At 42.1% G+C, this 13,282-nt stretch overlaps 1 protein-coding gene across 1 annotated transcript in view; it reads right to left on the bottom strand.

Annotated features, from left to right (window-relative positions):
- EPS15 (epidermal growth factor receptor pathway substrate 15) overlaps positions 1-3,140 on the bottom strand; it is a gene marked incomplete at both ends in the record, with an annotated part of 40,717 nt that extends 37,577 nt beyond the window's left edge. The window contains one exon of the mRNA XM_079535615.1: positions 3,114-3,140. Within this exon, the coding sequence (XP_079391741.1) occupies positions 3,114-3,140 (27 nt within the window). The remainder of the gene's footprint in view (positions 1-3,113) is intronic.
- Positions 3,141-13,282: the final 10,142 nt, after the last annotated feature.

Below are 13,282 nucleotides of genomic sequence, written 5' to 3'. Positions count from 1 at the left end.
GCATTTCTTGCTCATACTTTACATAGTCCACTGTATTCTGGAATCACACCTTTTTTATCACAGTTATGATGATGTTAAAAGAGTTACTGAATGAAAGCTTCGTTCAGATTAAAAGCTTTTCCCTCTCTAACAACAACACAGGTGAAATTAAGAAAATATTTGCTATAATCTATATGCATCTACAGCCATGCACTTGAAGAGTCAGAACTTTCATTCCCCTTAGGCAGCCGAAGCATGCGCAGAAACTGCCATCTTCCTTCTGCACAGACATCTGTCACTGCTTAATTAAATACTGTTCAATTTTATTCTCAAATCACGCCAGGAAACCTCAACCATCTTCTAATCAGTACTGAACAAAGTCTGTCAAACACAAAGAAGCAGCTCCACTGCCTTTCAGCCATTAACAAGGTCAATCTCAACCAAAAAATTAAGCCCTGTCTGCTTTACCAGCTGAAACACACATTCATGCACACACACTCAGATTTCCTGATCTTTCAGAGAGGGCAGAAAGCGGAAAAACAGATTTCTCATGTCTATAAAATATGTACATATATTTAAAAATAAAAATCATTTTGTGATTCCTAACAAAAATCTGGAGTTCACCAGATACCTGGAGAGAAAAAGAATTAAGTCACTGGAGAGCTTTGCTTTTTGGCTCTATTATAACATATCAATTACTACAAACCAGTCCTTCGCACTCTTGTGTATTTATATCCTATATACTCCAGTAACTGGATAGGAACCTAGCAGGTATGTAACTTAGCCTCATTGTAATATTCAGTGAGTCTTTTGGACAACACCACATGGAATTCCAGACACCCATGACACAGTATGAGGCAAACAAAAGTTATCTTCCCATTCTCCCTGAATACTTCCATGCAGACCCACCTCGATTCCTCCAAACTTTCAATCACGCAGTTTGTCATGCTGAACCACAGCTTTAATTCTCAAAAGCAACAGAGCTTTTTTATGCCTGTATTACACCAGCCTTCAACATTCAGCATTCAACATACATACCTTCCATACTCCTGATATGCATTTTGTGCTTTTTCTATTTGCTTTTCCCTCTCTAAATTAAACAAGATAAGTAGCCATAGTTGGAAGGTCAAAAATGAAACTCTTCTCCTTGGCGATACTTGAGTTCTCCAACAACAGATGACACTGCTAGATACCAACACTTCCTCCTCACTGGTACTACTATCTTGTTTCCACGTTAAAGATACCTCAGATTATTACCAAAACTGGGGGTAAGAGAAGAGATAAACATATTCATTTTGTAACGCTCTTTAAGTACACTCAATGTAGTTTATTTCATTACAGCTACACAGGTTTGAAATGTGTTTAGTTATCAAGTTCCACGTTTCTTAAGCAGAGCCTTAATATTCAAATAAAGGATGTCGGCCTTCTCAGACACCACAGGTGCAAAGCCATTTGAAAATACCCCAGTCTGATTTTGGAAACCCCCAGCTTCCTAGCTGTGTTAAATCAGTCAAACCCACATGGAAAGGGGGAAAGAAAATCTGAGGCAACTGTGAGCTTGACTGCAGGTCAAGCATGACTGCTTCTGACTCTCTGCATGAGGTCTACATGCAGCAAAGGACCAGCCTGCATACTTCTGGTGGTGTAAGTAATTGATCTCACTGTAGGTGGTAACTATACCCACCCTCCCACCCAACCCGTACTGATTTTCACTTCCTCATACTACATCTAAACACATTCAAAACACTTATGATTTGTTAGGATTTTACAAAACTGTAGAATGCCAAGAATTAGAACCTCAACTTAAGAAATTACCTTCAGGTTTGTTTGACTTTCTGAAATTATTCCTGTTCTACTCACCCTCCTTCCACTCACCAAAAAAAGAAACCCTCACATCAATGATCAACAACAACAGAAAATGCTTCCTCGATCTAACCACTGATGCAAGTTGCAGTCACAATGGTTTTAAGGATAGCGGCAATTTTTCTGCCTCTGTCAACATTAACACATTTCTATTTAGCTCCTCTTCCACGTGACCCAAAAAGTCAATAAATTCTACAATGACAGGATTACACAGCCTGTAAGCAATCATGTTTTACTGCAGAACGCTCTACAGCAGACACTCCTTCCCCCTCCCCACGTAACCAGCCAGAACAGCCTGTGCCCATACAGCAGCCCACAGAATCAGTTACTGCTGTGTGCAAACTTTTTCAAATCTGTAGCATGGGGATGTTTCACACTTGAAATGACTGACGATTTCCTCAAAAGCCAGCTCCACTGGGGAATAACTGCAAATGGAGCAGCCTCGCTCAGAACTCTGCAGTTGCCTCACGCATGCTTTGGTGAGTCACACTTATTTAGTAGCTTGTTTGTCGTTAAAATAAACGACATTATCGATGGTGGGATCAAAGCACCGCAGCAACCAACGCAGGCCCGCCAGTCGGAACGAATGTATCCCCGTTCCTGCTGCACGAACCAGCCCCGCCTGCAGTTTACTACCTATCGACCCTCTAAGGAACGAGAGCCAGTACACCAAAGCGTCCCCACGGCACGCAGGTAGCCGAAACGAGGTGACACGCCTTCCATACCGGTACCTCCGTTGCTAAAGCACCGCCGGTACGTCAGAACGTGGGGCACAGCCCGTGGGCCCCCCGAGCGCACAGCCGGCCCGCCGCCTCGCAGCCCTCCGGAGCACCGCCGCGCCCCACGGCTCCGCCACCCGCCCTCGCCATCCGCGGGGCGGCTCGGGGTTTGTTTTCTGTTCGTTTCGTCGAAGCCAGCCGCTCCTTCCCCGAGACAAAAGCCCGACCGTGCTGACAGCCGCCGCGGCCCGCTGCGGGCCGCTCCCCGGCCGAGGAACGCCGGGGGCCGCGGGCAGAGGCACCTGCAGCCGCGCGGGGCCGCGCCCGACCGGCTCAGGACTTCCCGCCCGCCCGGCCCACCCTCGCTCTGCGCCGCGGCCGCCACCTGACAGCGCGGGGCTCGCACAAAGCCGCGGGCCGAGGCGGCGCCGAACCGCTCCGCGGGGGCCGCGCCGCTCGCCTCCGGCCCCGGGCCACCGCTCCTCCGTCCCGGGAGGCGGCGAGCCTCGGCCCGAGAGAGGCGGGCGGCCCCTTCCCCGCGGCGGGAGGTACCTGTGTCAGGGAGAGGTGGGCGGCCATGCTGCTTCCATCATGCACCGGCCGGGCCGCAGGAAGGACGCGCCGCGACCCAGCGCTCGCTGCCCAACTTCGGCAACTTCCCCGGACGGTCCCGGCCAAAACCCGGCACCGGATCCCCGCCCGCCGGCCCGGAGCCGGAGCCTCCGCCCTCAGACGGCAGCGGTAAAGCAACGGCGGGCGGCGGAACACGGCTGGAGCCGGAGCGCTGGAGGCGGCTGCGGTAAAAACCCGGAGCCATGATACGGATCGGGTCTCGTATTTGGCTTTCCCGTACGGCCCTGCTGGCCCCAATGCTCCACGCGTTCCGAGCTCCCTGGCTCAGCCGCCGCCCAAGCTGGGGAAGTCCCCGGCCCAGAGCTGCAGCATCTTTGGGACTTGGGTTGTGACAGTTGGGAAAAGGGCCCAAGGGGAATCGGCATGGGTCCGGCACATCCCCGGTAGGGTCCCAGCCATAGGTACAGTGCCGCAGGGCACGGACTCATACAGGAGCTGCCGCCGTACCTGCTCCCTCCCACTCAGCAGCTATTTTGGTCACTCCCCTGACCGCTTTGCACTACCACAAAGTCATACATCAGGAACCGAGGGGGGAGGAAAAGCATTCTTATTTTTGTACTCGTGCCAAAGATGGACCAGGTATGAGTCTAGCACTCAGACCAGAGGAAATTATCAGGAATCGTATCTATTGGAAAGAGTGCATTGTGCCTTCCTCTGTTCTTCATTCCCTACCATTGAAATCCTTTTCCAGCTCAGTTTCACACTTATGCTAATGCTCAACACCCACCTCTGCAGCCTGTCAGTCCTCAGTCCTTATTGGCTGCTGTCTACATCTGCCACAGGACACGTGGGATCCCTCTTTCTCACCTCTTCTCTAATAAAGGTTTTCTAGAAGGTCTGCTCTGCTGACCTCTTTCTGGGAGGAAAAAAAAGACTATATGGAAGGGAAGAATATTAAAAGCAAATAGTATAATGTATTCACACCATTCACATTGATTGTCACACCTCTACCTCATGTTCATTTCCTCTGAAGTAAAATTCCTAGAAAATAACATATGCTCTTATCTTTGTAGGTTGATTTTTTCATCTGTAATTAAAACTGGAATACTATCCCACAATAATTAGCATCTGGAAAATAAACCAGAAGATTGTGAAACCACAGCCGTGTCTCCATGGGACAGCAGTACTGGAGCTTGTCAGTGTTTGTGGGGCACAGAAGAGAGTGCTGGATCACCACCAGCTGCCAGAGGTTTGAGGTAGGAAGTTAGAAGCTAGCGGGCAGCTCTGGGGATGTGGTTCTGGACCTCTACAGCTACAGGTCCTTTCAGTGCACATGGTCAAACATGTGACCGCTCAGCATGGAGTCACAGTGCAAGAATCACTCAAGGTAATTATGTGGGCTCTGCTAATTAAAATAATAATGAGCTCTGATCAGTCAATACTGAGTTGGGGCAGTCATGGTGTTGACTGTTCTGGGCCTCCTGCAAAGGAGTCCTGTCTTGGATCCCAGCTACCTGAGTTAAAACAGCTAGCTGGCCTCTGACATCTCTGTAATAATTACAGCAGCACTCATCAGCTTGCTGCCACTGAATGTGTGCTGCAGATTTCTGTGATTCTAGACATGACAGCTCCCAGGAGAAAGCAGCTATCTGCTTCTAAGCCAGAATCAAAATCTCAAGAGGACATGGAGAACAGTACTAGTACGCTGTTTCAGTGCAAAACCCCTTTTTAAGACACTGTGCAAGTGTGCAATAGGACTTGTGCTAGTACAGCCAACTTGAGTTTGAAGCTGTGCTACAACTGTAGAGTTTAGAAAGGCCTCACACAAGTGAGAATCAGATGCTCACAACCTCTGTGTTTTATACATCTCTTATAGTCATCAAGTACCTTTAGTTAGGCTAATAACATTTTAATGAGATCCGCTGGTCTCCCTGGAAATAACATCTAAATGACCATGCCTTCCTTTATTATAGCATTGTTTGTGGCTCTGCACACAGGAAGCCCACTATTTTTCTTCCCAAATAACACATAGGTATTCCGTGTGACCTGTTCTGCTCGTTCTAGGAAAAGTATTATTACGCTCCATGAATGCTCTGGATGCTGACAGGAGAGCTGACTCACTCCTGCCTCCTGCATACCTCAACATGAAATGACTTAGCCAGCTTTCTGGTATTTCAGCACAAGGCAAGTTAGGAGCTCCAATACTACAGACACCAAATGGAGGTTTGAAACTGTGAAATGAAACCCCTTGGATTTTCACAGAACAAAAGGAAATGTTGCACAAGCACACGACATCCTGGGGAAAAAAACTGCAATTCTCTGATCAAAGAGTGTAAATAAAAGACTCGCTCACAGGTAGGCACCGACTGTTTGAGGCTTCTTTCAGAAAGCCAAGCAACAGCTGGGCTCCTGACACACAGCAGCATTTTACCACACTTCTGGTGCTGACAGATCCCTCCTGAGAAGTGAGATCAGCACAAAACTCAAGTGACCTTTTGGTCGGAAGGTATCCAAATGTCAGAGTACTTTCCAGGACCAGTGATACAAGTTGTTTTAGGAGATCCCAAATGCTGGTGTGTCTCTAAACAGTAACACCCCTCTGTTGCTCTATGTGCTCTTTATGCTCTATGCAACTGTGAGTTTTGTGGATGTAGGATTCCTGATAGGCTGTTATGTTTTAAAGGCCACAAGAGACCATTAAAATAATCTAGCCTGACCTTCTCCATAAGATTTTCCATGGGTATCTGTTAATTTTTTGCGTGAAGCCTGTCATGCCTGAGTGCTACAGCATATCTTCTACAGAGATGCCAAGTTACCAGCAAACTACAGCAATCATTCTGAAGGCTGCATCCTAATGACTAATCTGCTTACTCCTCTGGAGCTGTGCTCTTGGCTCCTCGTGGTGATTTGCAGGCAGTTACAGATGCGTTGAAAACATTTTAAAGGGGGCTGTGGGAAGATCAAATTCATACAAAATGGTGTCAGCGTTAAAGGAGCACAAACGAGGACATTAAGGTATCTTTACATATTTACTCAGCACAGTTTTCTGTTCTGGCAGTCTTCTGTCACATAAAAATAGAGTGCAGGATGGAATAATTGGTTTTACCTCCGTTTTGGGGAAATTATACAATTTCTATTGCAAATATTTAGAAACCTAAAAAGCAAAACCATTTCTGAACCATGATATTTAGAATTCTTATGAAGAGACTAGGAATTTATAAGACTGTAAGCATATTTTGTCTAATTTATATGGGCAAATCTCATGGGGCAACACCTCAAGCCTCAAAAGAATTAGTTAAAATGCATATATTTATTAAAAATACTAATCTGATCTCTAGTATACTAGATGGATGACACACAGCAGAATAACATTTTTCACAAAGCAATTAATTTTTAGCTGAAGATCATGCTTAGAAACCAAAAAAATCTTCAACAGCATTAATGTGACCACATGTTTAATAGTTGAAGATGCAGCCATTCAATGTACAGCCTAATATACACTTAGATAGAAATAGAACAAGCATTACCACTGATGCAACAGCAACAGTCTTCATTATAAATTAAACACATCAATATTGTAATGCGTGTTGTATATTCAATAATAATGAAGATTGAAAACTAATATGCTTACAAAGCAGCAAGCAAAAGAGCTTATCCTTTGTTCTGTTTTTCCTCAGGCATGCTGTCTATACTTCAAGTCCAGGCAATGCAAGATTTGCCTTCCCAAAACAATTACAGGTCTACTGTGTTTTAAAATGAATGTGTTTTAAAAATCAACCTGCTAAATTCCCAGCATGGCCCTAACATTAAACTAATCCACTGTGCCTATCAGAAAGATTCTTATTCATTTCAGAATTATAGGATACATTAAGAAATTAGGTAAAAGAATGTGTTATTGAACCTTACAATTGTTTTTCTACTCATAGAATTCTTTATCTAAGACAAACTCATGACTATTTATGGCATTATGCCATTTTGAGGGCATTACTGTATATCTTGGCTGCCTCTTTTTTTTCAGTACTCCTGTTTCTTTTTCTCTTCTTATAAATTCTTAGTGTCTTCTCAGTTTTTCTTCATTTTCTTCTACTCTTAACTACAACCCTAAGAGAATACCGACATGGTTTGGAAATAATGGAAAATATGAAATAAAATAATGAAAAAAAAATTATTGCATTAATGCAATAATATTGGCCATAAGGAAAAAAAAACAAAACAAATAATCCTTTTATTTCTATTTAGTTCTATTTCTATCCAAGTGCGTATTAGGCTGTACAAGGAATGGCTGCATCTTCAACTATTAAACATGTGGTCACATTAATGCTGTTGAAGATTTTTTTGGTTTCTAAGCATGATCTTCAGCTAAAAATGAATTGCTTTGTGAATAATTGCTTTGTGAATAATTGCTTTCCCAAATCACTCACCCAGTACCTCCAAGTCTTCAAGCTAAGCACTGATTCAAGCACTAAAAAAGTAAAACACTTAAACATGCACTTAAACTCGTCCTTACTCAGGACAACACAACAGTCATGCATTTAATTTTACATTAGTAGAACTCTTTCCTGTGTTTAAGTCATGTTCCACTTGGTTTCAGCAATAACCTCTCTCATGTACATGATCTGCAGCAATGAGCCCCCTGGTGACAGAACAGAGCTGTCAGGGGGGCTATGGTACCACAACTGCCAGAGGGATGGCGAGCAGATGGGTCAAAAGCCATAACAGCAATGGAAAATCAATGGCATTCAAAAAGGTTTCAATGATTTCGCCCTCCGTGGACAAGGCTGATTTCACTATGTTAGCTAACCACGATTAAGCTACATTTAAAACTGTGCTAATTAAATAAAATGTGTGTTTCTACGCCTTTGCTGTTATGGAGGAGATCATAAGCTATTGACAATAGTGAGAAAGGAGAGCAAAGCATTACTTGCCTCCATCGGTAGCAGGCATATATGCTGTAAGAGAGACTGCAGGCTGCACTTCATATTGTATTTGTATAGTGCAGTCCCTTCTGCATGCTGAAGGAATTTGGGGTGATTCAGCAGGAAGTTCTTCTTGCTGCTCTCCCCCTGCTCAGAATCACTCCTGCTGTATGTCCATATATGAGAAAGCCCCACCTTGTGGGATTATTTTTGATTTAATGCTCTGTAGCAGAGAGAGAAATATGTTCTGCTCCTTGGCCAAAAATTGCACAACACTGGCAGGCAAAGTGTTCCTTTAAGTGCAAAACAAATAATCCCACTGGTGTCAGCATGCAAGAGTGAGGAATGCTGCCTTAAAACCTTCCTTGTTTTTTTGAACTACTCACATGTAATTAAAACACACCACCTTTCCTTTTCCATTCTTCTAAATCAGTTGTTGTTACGAACCCAGCACTGTAACACAGCTGATGAGATAGCACTTAAAATTTGCTCTTCAGTGAAAAGTATTTTAAACGTACAATAAATCTCAAAGTCTGAGTGTTACCTCCTTCGTGCAAAGTATGGGCACAATGAGAAGTTCTAAATTTAGTATTTGTTCTTGTCTGGTTGCACAAACATGCAATTGAAACATGAACTCCATTAGAGACTAACCAAATTATTCCTTTAATGACTCATTTGTTTTCTGTTTTGTTTTGAGGCTGAGTTGCAAAACCAATGCAGCAATGAGTCAGCCTTAATGGAACTGTTTAAGGTGTGCATGTGACTGATCAGACCTAAAAGAACAGGAGTGGAATTCAGACTCCACCAGCTGACATGGACTTGCAGAACTCTGTGACCTTATGCTTCTTTTCTATTGTTTGTAGTAAGAAAATTCAAGCAGATTCAACTCTTGCACTGCAATAGATGCAACTATAAAGGTTTGGCAATCACCCATTAAAAAGTGCCCTTAACTGAGTTTTAGTAGCACTTAAAGCAGCCATAGAAAATATTTCCAGTGCAGTAATTACCATGATTGAGAAAACTACATCATGGATTTCAGTGCTCTCATGACAGCTTTTTGATGACAGATGCTTGGTTTACAAATAAAATTGCATTTAAAAATATTCTGGCCTTTTAAATGCTCCCCAGAATTTGAAAGATAATCTGAGTTGATTTCTGCTGCTATTGATAATGTTTATTTAAATGAGTTGCTCAAAAGCTAATAAGTAATTAAAGGATGTATCGGTGCTTATATATACTTTTCTATATCAGATCTGTCAAAATTAGTGATGATGAGAAAGTATCAAACCACATTTTCAGACTCCTTATCAGTTTATTTTGTACAAACATGACAGATTTGTCCTTCTTTAGAAGGATAAACCCCAAATTGCCCACAGAACAACCAGATATGAGGTATGAAAATTACACAAAGAACATGGAGGTGTAAAAGAAGAAAGTAACAAGGTCCTCAGGATAAAACAGAGGAAGCAGCCTTGCAAACTAGATAAGACCAAATAACTACATAAGCTTTGCAGGAAAAGAGGATGTGCTCTTCCTAAAAAAATCTCCACAATTCAAAGGCACTCCAGTTCCAGAGCTGAAACATTCTTGACTGTCAGTCTCTTCCTGTTTATTGAAGAGATATAATTAGTTCCTGTTCAAATCAAGTTTACCCTGGGGAATTTACTTACAGAACTATTTCTGCAAAATGATTGAATGAGCTTTTGTCTGCTTTTCTTGTGACAGTTCTATCTGATGGTAAATTACATACATGCAGGTGAGCAGAAGAAAAAAAATGCTTGAAAATCATCAGTAGACCTATTTAGTTAGCTGTAAAATATGAGTTGCTGCTTTTATCCCCAATTCTCCTAAGCAAAGAATAAATCCAAGGCTAGAAATGAGCTGTGAGTCTCCTGCACTACAAAACAGATCTATGAGCCAGGTGACACAAATATAGGCCCAAAAGTACAAACTATACCAACACCTGGCAGAGATCAAGAAATCAAGGTCAAGAAAATCTACACTGCTTTATTTACAATTATCTGATGTTTATTCTTTCTTTTCAAGTCTCCTTATTTTTCTAGTTATGATTCTTAGGAACACAAGATGTCTGTTAACTTTAAATTTGAGAAGTTCATCAAAGGCCTGGATGGCATCACAAAATATTCATACCCAATTCATTAAAAAAGCCAATGCAATATCTAATTTTGATATTTCAACTCCTTTTTCCAGCATATGGAGTTGCCACAAGCACAGATTAAAAACATTGAGATATCTCCAGTGTAGGACTGAGACATGCCTTCACAGACTACTGTGATAGATGAACTGAGTTGCCAATGCTGTCACACAGATGTAGGCTTTGAAAAAAACACCTTGGTGTGATAGATGGCTGGCTTTTGGAAAAATAAGGTACAGGAAACAAAACCAATGTGCACGGTATCTCAGAAGTAGCTGGTAATGAAAAGAATGAAACAAATGACCTATTTTGTTTTAAGTGTATTTATCAAGAGCATTGGACAGCAAATTGGAGCAGATTGTACAGCCAGCCTTTCTTGCTTCCAAGTGAGGCTTGAAAGGGGAAGAGTATCCAAAAACTGCTTCAGAACATGGATGAAGAAGCTTTTGATCAAAGTCTCTGACAGGCACACCAAAGCTTGGATTGCTTGTTTGGGTTTCTATGTCACTTAACTGATATGTTTCCAGTCAGGTAACAGTTCCTGTGTTTTTTAATCAAATTTTTTATTCAAAGAAATGTTTTGGAAGCAGGACAGGGCACTTGGCCTGAATAACAACTGGCACAGATGAAGGCCAGCCAGATGGCAATAGTCTGAAAGACTCCTCTTCCCAAAATATTGCAGTCACACTCTTGGCAGGTTCTAAAAACAGCAGAGAATCTCTCTTCTTGTCTCTTTCCTCCTTACCATTACTATATATCTGATATTTCTGCATGCCTACAGTTTTGTCCCCTACTCTCACAGCTTTGTAGTAATTTGACAAATTGTTTATGAGAAAAGCATTTATTCTACTAACAAGATCCAAGCTGGCAAAATTTTAATTGAACTCATTTCTTGTAGGTATCACAATTTTGTGACATTGCTGAAATAATGGTCTATTCCTGTACCATTCTGGGGACTGATTTAAACAGCAATACAGCTTGAGTAAGCAGTGTACCATCAGGATCTATGATAAGATGAACAGATGAAATATATCACAAAAAAATAAAATTACTAAATTTATAGATCTGCAACTTGTGCACATGCAATAATAATAACATATGCTACTTCTAGCAGAAACAAGTATTTTCTAGCAGCTCACTGAATTTGAGGTCATAGTGAGAACCTTCATGCATATCACATTGAGTGAGATCTGCCCAAACAATGCAGCAGATCCTCCATTTGGCCAATTCATTATGAGCAATACCACTGAACTGTGATCCTCATCACCAGAAGACTCAAGCTTTGCTGATAACGCAAACATTCTGTGCCTTTGGCTAATATGAAGATCAATAGAAAGAAAATATATAATCTAGGAAGATAATTATGATGAAATGAAGCTTTTCCCTTAAATCTGCTGGCTTGTTGTAGATTTACCACTACTCCCATCACTGCACCACATGAGCAAAATTTTCTCTTCCCGCATGTTGCTCAAATCCGTAGTTTTAGTGTATCCTGTGAAAAGACCATGGTCTGTGTTGCTGTGCAGATGCATCAGAGCTGCCCAGTGCTGCTGGGAGGGAAGCAGTGTGTTTCACTGGAACCTGGACAAGGAAATGCCTAAAACTGCAAGCTGGCTGAAAGAGTAAAAGGAATTGAGTCAGCATTCTGGGGAAAGGAAGGAATAGGGAGGGGTGGAACAAGCAGTATATTCTGAATAAAGGAAGTATGTTCAAAACAGCGAGCATATGAAAAAGTTAAGTGCCACTAGTATGCCATAAATAATATGAAATTTACCTAATGTATCATTAAAGTTTATGGATCAAATCCTCTTTCCTGGCCAAGATGTACTTGCACAAAGGCTCTCAAAGAGTTGGTTACAACTTTCTGATTGACTATCCAGTTCATGCCTAGTGCTGTGCTGGGATGATTCACGAACATAAAGAGCCAAATTGCAGTTTCTCTACCCTATAATCACCTTAAGACACCGTTTAAATGGGCTGTAAGACTGGCTACTGTGTCAGCTCTTAGTCTATCAAGAACTTTTCAACCTACAAGAGAAACTTCCTACCTGGGGACGTTGGGTGGTTTTCTCTCATTCTGCACTGCCTGAGCACAGTACGACGGAAACAGGCTCTCCACTTAAATCCTTTCTCAGGTTTCTCCAGCTGTATGAATGCTTCAATTTCTCCAAAACGAACAGAATTTATTTGCATATATGATTGCATATCCATGTTTACAGATAGCTAGACTGCAAATCCAGCTCACATCTCCTTGTTCTGGGGAACTGCATGCCTGGATGCGAAGTACCTTCTGAACATGCACAATATGAAACAGATGGCTCAACAGATGAGCTGCCAAACACACAGCCCTGTTCAAATGCCACCCAAAAATGAAAGTTAAGTGAGATAAAAGTTTTCCTTGTCCCACTTTTAGACAAATAGGGATAACCTTCTTGGAAGATGCTCTTTACTCATTTTCTACCCTTCTAATTCTTTTCAAATTTGGCATGCTTAAGCAAACAAGTTCATCTTAACATCCAGAAAGATTCTCTACTTTCCAAATTTTGGTTTCTTTGTTTTAATAAAGCCCCAGCCTCTAGACTTAAGAGCTTGAATATGTTATCTGAGCTTTAATTAGAAAAAGCAAACAAAAAAGCAGACGTTGGACCTTTCTGGCCTTCAAGATTGCCAAGAAAGGCTTGAAAATATAATGAGAGTTCAGAAACCAAATTTCTCTTTCAAATCATGCTTTGGTTGGCAGGACTTAAGCACAAACAAACAAGATAAAGCACCTAGAGTATGAAGTCTACTATTTCCCATTTAAACAATCTAATATGGAATCAGCTTCCAGAAAGTTCTCCCCAGCTTGTAATAGTTCCCAGCCTTTGGACCCCCTGCCAAAAACTTGGTTCATGGCTTGCACTGTTACTGCAGCCACTATTAAGTCTTAGGCAACACCTCCACTATAAAGCAAAGTTGATTTAAATGTACCATACATCTTGATTTGCCCAGATATGCCAGTTTTTTCCATCTGGGACGCACACATCTATCTGCACATATTTATCTGCCTATAATCTATCCATCCCTGCAGACTGCCT

This window comes from Tetrao urogallus, assembly GCF_951394365.1.
Source record: "Tetrao urogallus genome assembly, chromosome: 5".
Lineage (NCBI taxonomy): Eukaryota > Metazoa > Chordata > Aves > Galliformes > Phasianidae > Tetrao > Tetrao urogallus.
This window is presented reverse-complemented; position numbering and strand designations above follow the sequence as displayed.